The sequence below is a fragment of the Pseudophryne corroboree genome, chromosome 3 (assembly GCF_028390025.1).
Source record: "Pseudophryne corroboree isolate aPseCor3 chromosome 3, aPseCor3.hap2, whole genome shotgun sequence".
NCBI classification, from domain to species: Eukaryota; Metazoa; Chordata; class Amphibia; order Anura; family Myobatrachidae; genus Pseudophryne; species Pseudophryne corroboree.
The window spans coordinates 20,896,461-20,912,461 of record NC_086446.1 but is presented as its reverse complement, the minus strand read 5'-3'; the positions used below and the strand labels follow the sequence as shown (position 1 = coordinate 20,912,461).

General features: G+C 46.8%; 1 protein-coding gene across 1 annotated transcript in view; it reads left to right on the top strand.

Moving 5' to 3' along the window:
* The window catches only part of LOC135057080 (gastrula zinc finger protein XlCGF48.2-like), an 88,572-nt gene extending 73,241 nt beyond the window's left edge, over positions 1-15,331 (top strand). The window contains exon 10 of the mRNA XM_063962978.1: positions 13,537-15,331. Within this exon, the coding sequence (XP_063819048.1) occupies positions 13,537-14,765 (1,229 nt within the window). The 3' untranslated portion in view covers positions 14,766-15,331. The remainder of the gene's footprint in view (positions 1-13,536) is intronic.
* Positions 15,332-16,001: the final 670 nt, after the last annotated feature.

Genomic DNA, 16,001 nt, shown 5'->3' with positions numbered 1-16,001 from the left:
TGAACGCCGGATTCTAAAAGAAAAGGGCATTCCTGAGGAAGTTATTCCTACTTTAATTAAAGCCAGGAAAGATGTGACCGCACAGCATTATCACCGTATATGGAGAAAATATGTTGCGTGGTGTGAGGCCAAGAAGGCTCCAACGGAAGAATTTCAATTGGGTCGATTCTTACATTTCCTGCAAGCAGGATTGTCTATGGGCCTAAAATTGGGATCCATTAAAGTTCAAATTTCGGCCTTATCAATTTTCTTCCAGAAAGAATTGGCGTCAGTGCCTGAAGTACAAACTTTTGTCAAAGGTGTACTACATATACAACCCCCAATAGTGCCTCCAGTGGCACCGTGGGATTTGAACGTGGTTCTAAATTTTCTCAAATCTCATTGGTTTGAGCCTTTAAAATCGGTAGATTTAAAATACCTTACATGGAAGGTAACCATGCTATTGGCCCTGGCTTCAGCCAGGAGAGTTTCAGAATTGGCGGCTTTGTCGTACAAAAGCCCATATCTGATTTTCCATTCGGACAGGGCAGAATTGCGGACACGTCCTCAATTTCTCCCTAAGGTGGTTTCGGCTTTTCACTTGAACCAGCCTATTGTGGTGCCTGCGGCGACTAGCGACTTGGAGGACTCCAAGTTACTGGACGTTGTCAGAGCATTAAAAATATATATTTCAAGGACAGCTGGAGTCAGGAAATCTGACTCGTTGTTTATATTGTATGCACCCAACAAGATGGGTGCTCCTGCGTCTAAACAGACGATTGCACGTTGGATCTGTAGCACAATCCAACTTGCGCATTCTGTGGCAGGCCTGCCACAGCCTAAATCTGTAAAGGCCCACTCCACAAGGAAAGTGGGCTCATCCTGGGCGGCTGCCCGAGGGGTCTCGGCATTACAACTTTGCCGAGCAGCTACGTGGTCAGGGGAGAACACGTTTGTAAAATTTTACAAATTTGATACTCTGGCTAAGGAGGACCTGGAGTTCTCTCATTCGGTGCTGCAGAGTCATCCGCACTCTCCCGCCCGTTTGGGAGCTTTGGTATAATCCCCATGGTCCTGACGGAGTCCCCAGCATCCACTAGGACGTTAGAGAAAATAAGAATTTACTTACCGATAATTCTATTTCTCGTAGTCCGTAGTGGATGCTGGGCGCCCATCCCAAGTGCGGATTGTCTGCAATGCTTGTACATAGTTATTGTTACAAAAATCGGGTTATTACTATTGTTGTGAGCCATCTTTTCAGAGGCTACTTCGTTTTGTTATCATACTGTTAACTGGGTTCAGATCACAAGTTGTACGGTGTGATTGGTGTGGCTGGTATGAGTCTTACCCGGGATTCAAGATCCTTCCTTATTGTGTACGCTCGTCCGGGCACAGTACCTAACTGAGGCTTGGAGGAGGGTCATAGGGGGAGGAGCCAGTACACACCATGTGACCTAAAAAGCTTTTTAGATGTGCCCTGTCTCCTGCGGAGCCCGCTATTCCCCATGGTCCTGACGGAGTCCCCAGCATCCACTACGGACTACGAGAAATAGAATTATCGGTAAGTAAATTCTTATTATTACAGGAAATAGTCACATATTCTCCTTGTCCAGTTACTGCAAAATCTCCCATACTTCACCCTCCCCTGTCATTTCATACTAATGAGGGAAATGTATCTGTAAAGTGGGGGAATCAGGAGCCATCAGCACCTATTGTATTCCTGCTCTCCCCCTCACATCATGTCACTGTGTGTTCCAGCCCAGAGATCTGACCAGTCTCCTGCCAACACTCTCTGGTGTATCTCATACATCAGGAGCCATCAGCCCCTATTATACTCCTGCTCTCCCCCTCACATCATGTCACTGTGTGTTACCAGCCCAGAGATCTGACCAGTCTCCTCCCAACACTCTGGTGTATCTCATACACCAGGAGCCATCAGCCCCTATTATACTCCTGCTCTCCCCCTCACATCATATCACTGTGTGTTACCAGCCCAGAGATCTGACCAGTCTCCTCCCAACACTCTCTGGTGTATCTCATACATCAGGATCCATCAGCCCCTATTATACTCCTGCTCTCTCCTTCACATCATGTCACTGTGTGTTACCAGCCCAGAGATCTGACCAGCCTCCTCCCAACACTCTCTGGTGTATCTCATACATCAGGATCCATCAGCCCCTATTATACTCCTGCTCTCCCCTTCACATCATGTCACTGTGTGTTACCAGCCCAGAGATCTAACCAGTCTCCTCCCCACACTGTCTGGTGTATCTCATTCATCAGGAGCCATCAGCCCCTATTATACTCCTGCTCTCCCCCTCACATCAAGTCACTGTGTGTTACCAGCCCAGAGATCTAACCAGTCTCCTCCCCACACTGTCTGGTGTATCTCATACTTCAGGTGCCATCAGCCCCTATTATACTCCTGCTCTCCCCCTCACATCATGTTACTGTGTGTTACCAGCCCAGAGATCTGACCAGTCTCCTCCCCACACTCTCTGTTGTAGCTCATTCATCAGGAGCCATCAGCCCCTACTATACTCCTGCTCTACCCCTCACATCATGTCCCTCTGTGTTACCAGCCGAGAGATCTGACCAGTGTCCTCCCCACACTCTCTGGTGTAGCTCATACATCAGGAGCCATCAGCCCCTATTATACTCCTGCTCTCCCCCTCACATTATGTCACTGTGTGTTACCAGCCCAGAGATCTGACCAGTCTCCTCCTCACACACTCTGGTTTATCTCATACATCAGGTGCCATCAGCCCCTATTATACTCCTGCTCTCCCCTTCACATCATGTCACCATGTTGGTAATAGTCACTCCAATGCAATACACCAACCGCTGTGCCTTCCTTTCATACCATATGAGAATAAGGTTCCTGAAACAGACAAAACACAAGAACTAGGCGGCACTCGTCGGATTTAACACTCAAGATAATGTGTATTTAGTTCTTAAATTAAATGTGCAGGCATAATGTCTGCTCAGAACTGTTAAGAAACAAGAAGTGTTACAATGTTACCTTAAATAAGGGTGTCTCCTTTATCTGTGATGCCAGCGGCGGGCAAGAAGTCAGGTCCGCTTCAAGCACCTGGACCCACCTGATGATGTCATTTTGCCTGGCGGCCTCAGACGCCCGATCCATGATTGCTGCGGACAGAGATATGTTTCCCTCCGTCACACTGATCACAGGCATTGCCAAGCGGCAGCAATAGAGGGTCTAACAGCACCAGAGGAGCCCAAGCTGAGATATGTTTCCCTCTGTCACACTGATCACAGGGATTGTCAAGCAGCAGCAATAGAGGGTCTAACAGCACCAGGAGAGCCCAAGCTGAGATATGTTTCCCTCCGTCACACTGATCACAGGGATTGCCAAGCACAGTAATAGAAGATCTAACAGCACCAGAGGAGCCCAAGCTGAGATGTTTCCCTCCGTCACACTGATCACAGGGCTTGTCAAGCAGCAGCAATAGAAGGTCTAACAGCACCAGGAGAGCCCAAGCTGAGATTTGTTTCCCTCCGTCACACTGATCACAGGCATTGCCAAGCGGCAGCAATAGAGGGTCTAACAGCACCAGGAGAGCCCAAGCTGAGATATGTTTCCCGCCATCACACTGATCACAGGGATTGCCAAGCGGCAGCAATAGATGGTCTAACAGCATCAATGCAGCCCAAGCTGAGATATGTTTCCCTCCGTCACACTGATCACAGGGATTGCCAAGCACAGTAATAGAGGCTCTAAGAGCACCAGGGAGTCCAAGTTGAAATATGTTTCCCAAAGGTGGAGAAGACATGCAATTGCTCAGACTTGTAAGTGTTAAAAGCCACTGCTGGCGGCTTGTCTCCCTGACAAGTCCCAGTTGTTGGTAGGCATCCGGGACACCATAGGTCCCGCTGGTTGCTATGCAACCAGGATGCCAGACAGCTATGGCGACTGTGGTTACCTAAGAGTCTGGATGCTTAGGGTACGTGCAGCAGTGCAGCTGCATGAGATTTCTAATTATGTGGACCTTCCTATTCTGGCTGTTCTGATGGGTTGGGTATGATTTACCGGCAGCCGGGATGCTGGCTGTAGACGTTGACACTGGCGTTTTGCGGGTACCATCTAATGATGCTGCCAGTTGAGGACCTGTGAGGAGTCTATTTTTCCAACTAGAAACTCTAATGTACTTGTCTTCTTGCTCAGTTGTGCACCAGGGCCTCCTACTTCTCTTTCTACTCTGGTTAGAGCCTGTTTGTGCTGTTCTCTGAATGGAGGAGTACACACCGTTGTAGGAAATGTTCAGCTTGATGGCAATTTCTCGCGTGGAATAGTCTCCATTTCTAAGTACAAGAATAGACTGTCGCGTTTCACATGAAAGTTCTCTTTTTCTTGCTATTTTGAGAGTACAATCGAACCCACAAATGTGACACTCCAGATACTCAAGTAGCTCCAAGGAAGTTTTATAGCTTCTCTAACGAGCAAACCCGTTTTAAGCTGTACTAACATACAGTGGGGCAAAAAAGTATTTGGACAGCCATCGATTGTGCAAGTTGACCCACTTAAAAAGCTGAGAGAGGTCTGTAATTTCTATCATAGGTACACTTCAACTGTGAGAGACAAAATCTGAAGAAAAAAACCCCCCAGGAAATCACATTGTATGATTTTTAAACAATTTACTTGTATATTCTTGTGGAAAATAAATATTTGGACACCTACCAAGCAGCAAGATATCTGGCTCTCACAGACCTGTTGCTTCTTCTTTAAGAAGCTCTTCTATCCTCCACTCATTACCTGTATTAATGGCACCTGTTTGAACTGGTTATCTGTATAAAAGACACCTGTCCACACCCTCAAACAGTCAGACTGCTACCTCTCCACCGTGGCCAAGACCAGAGAGCTGTCTAAAGACACCAGGGACAAAATTGTAGCTGCACAAGGCTGGGATGAGCTACTTGACAATAGGCAAGCAGCTTGCTGAGAAGAGATCAACTATTGGCGCAATTATTTAAAAATGGAAGAAATACAAGATCACTGACAGTATCCCTCGATCCGGGGCTCCATGCAAGATCTCACCTCGTGGGGTTTCAATGATCTTGAGAACGGTGAGGAATCAGCCCAGAACTACACGGGGGGACCTGGTCAATGACCTCAAGAGAGCTGGGTCCACAGTCACAAAGGTTACCATTAGTAACACACTTCGTCATGGATTGAAATCCTGCAGCACCCGAAAGGTCCCCCTGCTTAAGCCAGCACATGTCCAGGCCCGCCTAAAGTTTGCCAGTGACCATCTGGATGATCCAGAGGAGGATTGGGAGAATGTCAGATGAGAACAAAATCTAACTTTTTGGTATAAACTCCACTTGCCGTGTTTGGAGGGAGAAGAATGATGAATGGCATCCCAAGAAGCATGGGGGTGTAAACATCATGCTTTGGGGCTGCTTTTCTGCAAAGGGGACAGGACGACTGATCCATATTAAGGAGAGGATGAATGGGGCCATGTATCCTGAGATTTTGGGCAAAAACCTCCTTCCCTCAGTAAGAGCATTGAAGATGGAATGTGGCTGGGTCTTCCAGCATGACAATGACCCCAAACACACTGCCCGGGCAACTAAGGAGTGGCTCCGTAAGAAACATTTCAAGGTCCTGGAGTGGTCTAGCCAGTCTCCAGACCACAACCCAATAGAAAATCTGTGGAGAGAGTTGAAAGTCCGTGTTGCCTGGCGATAGCCCCAAAACATGACAGATCTAGAGAAGATCTGCATGGAAGAGTGGGCCAAAATACCTGCTACAGTGTGTGCAAACCTGGTCAAGAACTACAGGAAACGTTTGACCTCAGTAATTGCCAACCGAGGTTATATTACAAAGTATTGAGTTAAACTTTTTGATTGTCCAAATATTTATTTCTTCTGCGGGGTACACTGGGCTCCACAAGGATTGACATTGGGATGTAGAGTAGGATTTTGATCTGAAGCACCAACAGGCTCAAAGCATTCCCAGAATGTACAGCACGGCCTCCGTGCACAGAAGCTCAGTTTTGTAGTTGGTGCTTGCAGTGAGCAGGCATACAACAGGGGGGCTGCTCCAGCAGCCCTGAGAAGAAGCTTTTTGAAGAAAAAGAAGACTTCAAGGGCTGCAGCAGAGGCACTGTCTGTGCTAGATGTCAGAAGACATCTCCTGCTGCAGCTCCATCACTCCCCCAGCGGCGCTGTACACTCCCGCACCCTGGTTACCGGGTACTTATAGCGGAGGCTCCGGATTTTCTTCTGGATAGTCGCACACACGACCGCTGCTCTCCTGGATTGCGTGGCCACACATAGGGAGGAGGTAGGTGGGTTTCCCCGGCGGGACACGCTCTTTGTCGCGGTCCAGCGTGGCCGGTTGGAGGCGGGCCGTGCGCGCTGGCGTGGACACTGTGGCAGTACAGGGACCCCACTAGACCACCAGGGCATGGGCGCAGGTTGGTTTTCTCTCATAAAACCGTTTATTTAAGCCCACAGTACCCGGTGGTGAAGTCGAGCAGGGGGATAAGGCTTTAACCTGTAGCCCCTCCCCCAGCCCCAGGGCGCCATTTAGAGTAAATGTTCCCGCCCTGGAGCTGCATCTCTTTCCCCCTCACTCCCGGTCAGTGTTTGGGCGCCATTACACAGAGCAGCCCTGTTCCTGGGATTGTTTGGGCAAATCCTCCTCTGTAAAGCCGCCTGCATGTCAGCGCTGTGCATTTTACAGGACACTAAAGTATTCTACATGTCTGCTGACAGTGTTAGTTAAGAAAAAGTGCATTTAGTCAGGGTTATGTAGTACAAGTACCCTGTGATATACATCCAGTCTTTACTGTGCATTGTTATATATATCTTATATATAGCTATATTGAATGGCTAGTCCATTGCAGTATTATTGCCAGTCATAACTTCTGCATTGTACAATGTGACTATGTGTGTGTGCATCTAGCTGCTGTGTGACCTCCATTTCGTGTATCTCACTCAGATTGCTATCTCTATAGTCTATAACCTGTGGGGGCTAGGTGCGTCAGGTTTGTATATATATATATATATATATATATATATATATATATATATATATATATGGGGTTCACAGGATATACTCTATTTTTCTCTGTGATATTTAGTCACCATATCTCTCCTGAATTCTCTGTTGTGCTGATACACTGCGCAGGGGTTCTGGTCAGGTATTGTGCTGCTGTTTTTGTACTGTGTTGCCTTATATTGCGCTCTATAATATGCTACAAAGGGCAACTGTGCTGGGGCTGATCTCACAGTGAGTGGTGGTGACGCTGCAGACACGTTTGAGGAAAATATAGCCGCTATGGGTTCTGGTTCTGGGGGTTCCTTGCCCCCCAGTGGGACTGTAGCAATGGGGGTTCAGAATGACCCACCTTGGGCTACCTTCTCCATGCTACTTAATACGCTGGTAACTAAACTGACGCCCCCTATGGGACCTCCTGTGTTGGTACAACCGTTCATGGTCCCCACTGTTAATCCGCCATGGGCAGATCAACTGTCCACTCAGTTACAGCAATTGAATGACTCACTGACTGCTAAGAAGTCTAACCCTCGCCCGCCTAAGACCAAGGGGTCCTCTAAGCGAGCCATTACTTCCTCACAATCCACCACTGTCCCTGACACCAGTCTGATGAGGACGGCGTTTATACTGACCCCACAGGTTCTGATGCTTCTGATGGGGAAGTTGTTTCACGGGTGGATGTTCCTGATTTATTGGAGGCTATCAGGCTCATTCTTCAGATTACTGATGACCTGGAGCCTACCGTTGCTTCTAAGAAACCTGATAGATTCAAACGTCAGAAGGTGGTTAAACAAGTTTTACCTCATTCTGACCATCTGGTTGACATACGTCAGGAGTCCTGGGAAAATCTAGGAAAGAAGTTCACGCCTCACAAGATGCTAGCTCACTATCCCCTCATCCTGGAGCTGAGTCAAAATTGTGAGACACCCCGCCGGTGGATTCATATGTGGTGCGGATGGTGGTTTCCTCAGCTCTACCTGTCACTAACGTCACGTCTCTGAAAGAGCCAACGGATAAGCGTGTGGAGGGTTGTCTAAAGGCGATTTACACCCTAGCAGGTGCTGCGCATTGGCCCACTATTGCAGCGACATGGGCTGCAGAAGCTATTGAAGCGTGGGCCCAGGAGTTGGAAGCTGAAATCTCTTCCGATGCTTCTGATCATGTTAAACAATACTTGTCGTATATTGTCACAGCTTCTCATTATGTTAAAGAGACGGCTTCTGATGCCGGTATTCTGGCGACCAAGGCTTATACTACGTCCATTCTGGCCCGCCGGATTCTATGCCTGCGGTCCTGGTCTGTGGATCTAGACTCTAAGAAAACCCTGGAGGTTCTCCCTTTTAAGGGAGACATCCTTTTCGGAGAAGACCTCAACAAGATTGTGGCAGACTTGGCTACTGCTAAAACAGCCTGTCTGCCTAGTGCTGCCCCTTCAGTGCCGAAGGCTAAAAGTACTTCCTTTCGCTCCTGTCGTCCTTCAGGGAAAGCAAAGGGTCAGGCGTACCCCAAACAGGGTCACACTTCCAAACCCGGTAAGCCCAAACCCAAACAGACCTGGGCTGCCAGTCAGCCTGCATCCAAAACTGATAAGCCTGCCGCATGACTGGGGGCGGGCCTCCCCCTGGGGGATCCCAGGGTGGGGGCGGGCGACTTCTAGGGTATACCCAGGAATGATTGAAGACCACTTCCGATGCCTGGGTACGGGAAGTCGTTACTCGAGGTTACGCCATGTCCTTCAAAAATTGTCTGCCTCATTGATTTTGCCTGACAGACGTCCCTTCGGATCAGGTGAAGGCAAAAACTCTTCATTCGGTGGTACAGACCCTCCTGGATACAGGAGTGGTGGTACAGGTGCCTCTAGCTCAGAGAGGCCAGGGGTACTATTCACCGCTGTTCCTAGTCTGAAACCGAATGGGTCCTCCCTGCCCATTCTCAACATCAAGGCATTGAACAATTTTGTGAGGGTCTCCAAGTTTTGTATGGAAACTTTTCGCTCTATTGTTCTGAAATTGGAACCTGGGGATTATATGGTCTCCCTGGACATTCAGGATGCTTACCTGCATATTCCCATTGCAATGTCGCATCAGCAATACCTGAGGTTTGCGGTTGGCAACCTCCATTACCAATTTCGGGCTTTACCTTTTGGTTTGACCACGGCTCCACAAGTCTTCACCAAAGTCATGGCGGTAATGATGACTGTACTACGCCGTCAAGGGGTCAGGATCCTACCGTACCTGGATGATTTGTTGATCCTTGCAAATTTCCCAGATATTCTATGTCATCTACATCTGACTGTCCAGTTTCGGCAAACCCACAGGTAGCCCGTCAACTGAAAGAAATCCTCCCTGGTCCCTGCTCAGAGCATGGTGCACCTGGGGGCATTGTTGGACACTCACAACCAGTGGTTGTTCTTGTCTCAGGAGAAAGTCTTGAAGCTTCAGCACAGGATTCGATGCTTCCTATCTCATCCGCAAGTGTCGATACATGCGGCAATGCAAGTGCTAGGTCTCATGGTGTCTGCATTCGACATGGTGGAGTATGCTCAATTCCATTCTCACCCTCTGCAGTAGCTGATTCTTGCAAGGTTGGATGGCCTGACTCACCGGATCAGGTCTCACATGATGTCCTTGAATCAGGAGGTCCATCTGTCACTGAGCTGGTAGCTCCAGGACCAACGATTGAACAGGGGTGGTCCCTTTCTGGATCTCCAATTGGGTCCTGCTGAATTGCCAGTGCGTCCATGAATGTTGCTTGAGGATCCCCTTGTTCTTGCTCCGAAGACCGGAACCTTGTGATTGTGTCGAGACGCCATCAGATCCACGTCTGGAAGGCCCCACCTGTCCACAAGGAGTTGAAACACTTCTGGATGGAGGCCCCACTCTCCAGCGTGTACGTCCTGACGACTGAGAAAGTCAGCTTCCCAGTTCAGGACCCCCAGAATGAATATTGCCGATATGGCTGGTAGATGACGTTCCGCCCACTGGAGAATCTGTGATACTCCCCTCATTGCCATGCGGCTTCGAGTGCCGCCTTGATGATTTATGTATGCCACTGTGGTGGCGTTGTCCGACTGTACTTGAACATGTCTGTTCTGTATTAAATGCTGGGCCAGATTCAATGAGTTCAGAAATTGCTTCAGTCAGGAGTAGTCATTCCAGTTCCTCCTGCACAACGAGGACAGAGTTTTTACTCCAACCTGTTTAAAGTTCAGAAGCCATATGGGTAATTTCGGCCCATTCTCAATCTCAAACTGCTAAACAAATACATTTGGGTACCTCGGTTTCACATGGACACCTTACATTCCATCATTTTGGCCATAGATCCTGGGGATTATGATTACCTACATGTTCCTATAGCACTGTCCCATCAGTGCTATCTCAGGTTCGCTATCCTCCTACAGCATTTTCAGTTCCAGGCTTTACCTTTTGGGTTAGCCACAGCCCCCAGAGTATTTACCAAGATTATGGTGGTAATGGTAACTTATCTCTGACAGCAGGGGATAAGAATTTTTCCATACCTCAACGATCTTTTAATCCTGGTACAGTTGCAGGAATTGCTCCTATGTCATCTGCAACAGACAGTAATGTATCTGCAGAAACATGGGTGGCTCATAAATTGGGCAAAATCATCTTTGGTTCCGTCACAGCGGATGACTCACTTGGGTGCTGTACTGGATCAAGCCTTCATAGAGTAATGTTACCTCTGAACAAGATATCCAAGGTTCAGTCAAGGATTCAGGACTTGCTACACAGTCAAAAGGTATCCATTCACGCAGCAATGCGTGTGATGGGTTTGATGGTGTCAACAATCGACATGGTGGAGTATGCACAGTTCCACTCGAGGCCTCTGCAGTGCCTGAGTCTTGCCAAACGGAATGGCCTGCATTACATGATAAAATCACAGACTATGGTTCTTTTGAGAGAAGTAAGGTAGGTCATTAGCCTGGTGGCTACAGACATCCCACCTGGACAAGGGGAGACCCTTGTGGATATCAGATTGGGAAATTCTGACAACGAATGCCAGTCTCCAGCGCTGGGGAGGAGTGTCAGGAAGGTTGTGTTTCCAGGGGCAATGGACCAAGGAAGAAGGTTGCCTGCCAATAAACATATTGGAACTTCGGGCCATATACATGGCACTGATTCAGTCAAAGGACAGTCTTTGGGGAAAACCAGTCCAGATCCGCTCGGACAGTGTGACGGCAGTAGCGTACCTTAACCATCAGGAGGTAAGTCACATACTAAAGTGGGCAGAACTTCATCTTCCAGCCTTGTCCGCAGTATTCGTTCCGAGAGTCCTAAACTGGGAAGCGGACTTTCTCAGTCGACACGCTATTCGGGCAAGCGAATGGGCTCTGCACCCAAAGGTCTTCCAGACTCTAGTAGACAAGTGGGGGTTGCCAGAGATAGATCTCATGGCATCCCGTCTGAACAACAAAGTGCTCGCATATGGGTCAAGAACAAAGGATCCCAGAGCGATCTTTGTGGATGCCCTGTCGGTGAGATGGGACTTTCATCAGGCTTATGTGTTTCTTCCAATCAGCCTATTACCAAGGGTGGTGAGAAAGATAAAGCAAGGGAAAGGTGCCGTGATACTAATCGCTCCAGCCTGGCCCAGAATGCATTGGTACACAGATCTGCAGAGAATGTCGATGGATGCTCCATTTCTGCTCCCTCAACATCCAGATCTACTGATGCAAGGTCCTTGTTATCACAGACATCTGGATCGGCTGTCTTTGATGGCGTGGCTCTTGAAACCTCTATATTGATGTCAAGAGGATTCTCACAACAGGTAATTCAAACTATGCTTAGAGCAAGGAAACCTTCCTCAGCTCACATTTATCACCGAATATGGCAAACCTATTTTCATTGGTGTAGTGAACGGAAAATGGACCTCAAGTCTTTCAGAGTTTCCAGGGTCTTAGCATTCCTTCAGGCAGGAATGGATAAAGGTTTGAAGGTGGCTTCCTTGAGAGTGCAAGTGTTGGCATTGACTGTATGGTTCCAAAAGAAAATTGCCAACTTACAGGATGTGCATACTTTTTTCCAGGGAATGCTGCGCATTCAACCTCCTTTTGTTCCTCCTACAGTTCCTTGGGACTTACATCTAGTCCTGAAAGCCCTTCAAGTTGCCCCATTTGAACCACTTAATAAAGTGGATCTTAAATGCTTGACAGCTAAAGTTCTCTTTCTACTGGCTATGGCGTAAGCTAGAAGAGTGTCCGATTTAGGGGCATTGTCAGGTCGTTCCCCAGTTCTGATTTTTTTTTTTATCTAGATAAAACAGTTCTAAGAACTAGATCTGGGTATCTTCCGAAGGTGGTGTGTAAATTCCACCTTAATGAAGAAATTGTAGTCCTGGCATTCCAGGTACCGGGCCTCTCTGCGGGAGATGCATTGCTGGACGTGGTCCGTGCATTAAGGATCTACGTGAATCGTACCAGTGCCATCAGAAAGACAGATTCTCTCTTCATTCTCTATGGATTTCACAAGAGAGGATGGCCTGCTGATAAGCAGACACTGGCAAGATGGCTTCGGATGACTATTTCAGAGCATATTCTCAAGCTGATCTCCCTGTTCTTGCTAATGTCTCTGCTCACTCTACTTGTACGGTAGGTCCATCATGGGCAGCACAACGTGGTTCTTTAGAGCAGATATGTTAAGGCAGCCACATGGTCTTCCATTAACACATTCATTAGACATTAGGCCATGGATACCTTTGCCTCTCATGACGCTGAATTCGGGCGAAGGATTCTCCTTTCCAATCAGGAGCGTTCCCACCACTAAATTGCTTTGGTAAATCCCATTGTTATCCTGTGGATAACCTGTGGACCCTTCCCGGAGAAATATACGTTATGGTAAGAACTTACCGTTGATAACGGTATTTCTCCTAAGTCCACAGGATCCACAGGGGTCCCACCCTGAAGCACCTGATTTGTGGATCCTTTTACTCACTAACCTCTTCCTTCTTGTACGGAAGGGTGTGCATGTGTGTTTTTATCACCTGATTAGGACTATCTATGATGCTCCTGCCTTGAGCTTTGGAATACAACTGATTTACCTGAGCCAAGAGGCGGGATATATATGGAAGGGCCCATTGCATGCTGGGAGGCCAGAAAGCTTTGACCGATTGGTGCAAATCCGCTGTCGCTTCATCCATATCTCCTTGTGATCCTGTAGACTTAGGAGAAATACCATTATCAACGGTAAGTTCTTACCATAATGTATATTTCACATGTTTCCCCAATATAGAACCTGCTTTGGTACATCTCATTAGTTGTTACCTGATAATTTTGTTACTCTGTAGAACTCCATGGTAGCCCCATATATCCCTCCCTTCTATGTGTTTATATTTTGTAGAAAAAGCTGTGGAAGTCACTTCAGACAAGGATGGTAGAGAGGTCAGGGATAGACCTTCTGGGGATCTGAACTTTTACCTGTATCTCATGGGGAAGAGGCTTTATCCCCCTAGTTATGGCTGCTGTATAGTTCTTCCATTAACATAATTTTCTTATATATATATTTTATTCTCTGTAGATGAATGTAACAGAAGAAATATATTAGCTGAACGTCCCATTGTATCTCCAGATTGTGAAATTGAAGCTAAAGACATCATGCGAGATTCTCTGGAAAACCCTGTGATACCAATTATACATCCAGTCCCTCACAGTGCAGATATATCATCTGTTACCTTTAATCATGAGGAATTTTCACCTGATACCTCAGATATTGGTCAGTCTATCACAGCTCTTAGAGTAGATACGCCATTTCCCAGTGCTGTACATGACATATGTTTTACTCAGAGCACAAAGATTATTACCCATCTGCCACCTAAGACAGGTGAGAGGCCATTTCCATGCTCTGAGTGTAGAAAATGTTTCAAACACAAATCACATCTTGTTACACATCAGAGAAGTCACACAGGTGAGAAACCATTTTCATGTTCTAAGTGTGGGAAATGTTTTACTCGAAAATCACTGCTTGTTGAACATTTGATAATTCACACAGGTGAGAAACCATTTCCATGCTCTGAGTGTAGAAAATGTTTCAAACGCAAATCACATCTTGTTACACATCAGAGAAGTCACACAGGTGATAAACCATTTCCATGCTCTGAGTGTAGAAAATGTTTCAAACACAAATCACATCTTGTTACACATCAGAGAATTCACACAGGTGAGAAACCATTTCCATGTTCTGAGTGTACAAAGTGTTTTAGTGACAAATCACAGCTTGTTATACATGAGAGAAGTCACACAGGAGCAAAGCCATTTCCATGCTCTGAGTGTGGGAAATGTTTTAGACTGAAATCATATCTTGTTATACATGAGAGAAGTCACACAGGTGAAAAGCCATTTCCATGCTCTGAGTGTACAAAATGTTTTACTCAGAAGTCGAAGCTTATTCAACATGTGAGATGTCATAGAGGTGAGAAGCCATTTACATGTTCTGAGTGTGGGAAATGTTTTAGTTTCAAAGCAGATTTTGTTAGACATGAGAGAATTCACACAGGTGAGAAACCATTTCCATGCTCTGAGTGTAGAAAATGTTTCAAACGCAAATCACATCTTGTTACACATCAGAGAAGTCACACAGGTGAGAAACCATTTCCATGTTCTGAGTGTGGGAAATGTTTTGCACAAAAATCAGCTGTAATTGAACATAAGAGAACTCACACTGGTGAGAAACTATTTCCATGTTCTGAGTGTGGAAAATGTTTTACACACAAATCATATCTTGTTAGACATCAGAGAATCCACAAGTGAGAGGCCATTTACATTTTCTGAATGTTGAAAATGGTTTTATACACAAATCACAGCTTGTTGAACATCAGAGAATTCACACAGGTGAGAGGCCATTTCCATGCTCCGAGTGTGGGAAATGTTTACACACAAATCCACTCAATGGGGTATATTTACTAAGGTCACTATTTTGACCGAGATGCCGTTTTTTCTTCAAAGTGTCATCTCAGTAATTAACTAAGCAAAAATCACGGCAGTGATGAGGGCATTCGTAATATTTTGGAAGTCCTCGTAAAAAATCACGAATCAATGCGCCATCGGTCAAATACGCCTGCAATTTGGTAGAAATCGGGAATTTACTAAAAAGTGCAAAACAGAAACACTGCCGACAATAGCCAAACACTGCCGTGATGAAATAGAAATTGTGAAAAAGTGCTAAACAAAAAACAGACCTGCTTTTTTATCCCATGTTTGTATAGGCATTCACGGATCCATGAGATCCGTGCATGTTTTTCAGTGGGAAGGGGTGGGAAATGTTTTAATTTTTATTTAAAAAAAATGCGTGGGGTCCCCCCTCCTAAACCAAACCAGCCTCGGGCTCTTTGAGCCGGCCCTTGTTGCAAAAATATGGGGAAAAAATTGACAGGGGTTCCCCCATATTTAAACAACCAGCACCGGGCTCTGCGCCTGGTCCTGGTTCCAAAAATACGGGGTACAAAAAGCGTAGGGGCCCCCTGTATTTTTGAAACCAGCACCGGGCTCCACTAGCTGGACAGATAATGCCACAGCCGGGGGTCACTTTTATACAGTGCCTTGCGGCCGTGGCATCAAATATCCAACTAGTCACCCATGGCCGGGGTACCCTGGGGGAGTGGGGACCCCTTCAATCAAGGGGTGTCCCCCCCCCCAGCCACCCAAGGGCCAGGGGTGAAGCCCGAGGCTGTCCCCCCCATCCAATGGGCTGTGGATGGGGGCTGATAGACTTTGTTGAAAGTAATGAATATTGTTTTTAGTAGCAGTACTACAAGTCCCAGCAAGCCTCCCCGCAAGCTGGTACTTGGAGAACCACAAGTACCAGCATGCAGCAGAAAACCTGTAGTAGTACTACTACTAAAAAAATACCCCAATATATACATTACACACACACCTTGAAAGTATAACTTTAATGCATACATACACACCACCATATACACATACTTACCTTATGTTCACATGAGGGTCGGTCCTCTTCTCCATGTAGAATCCAAGGTGTACCTGTTG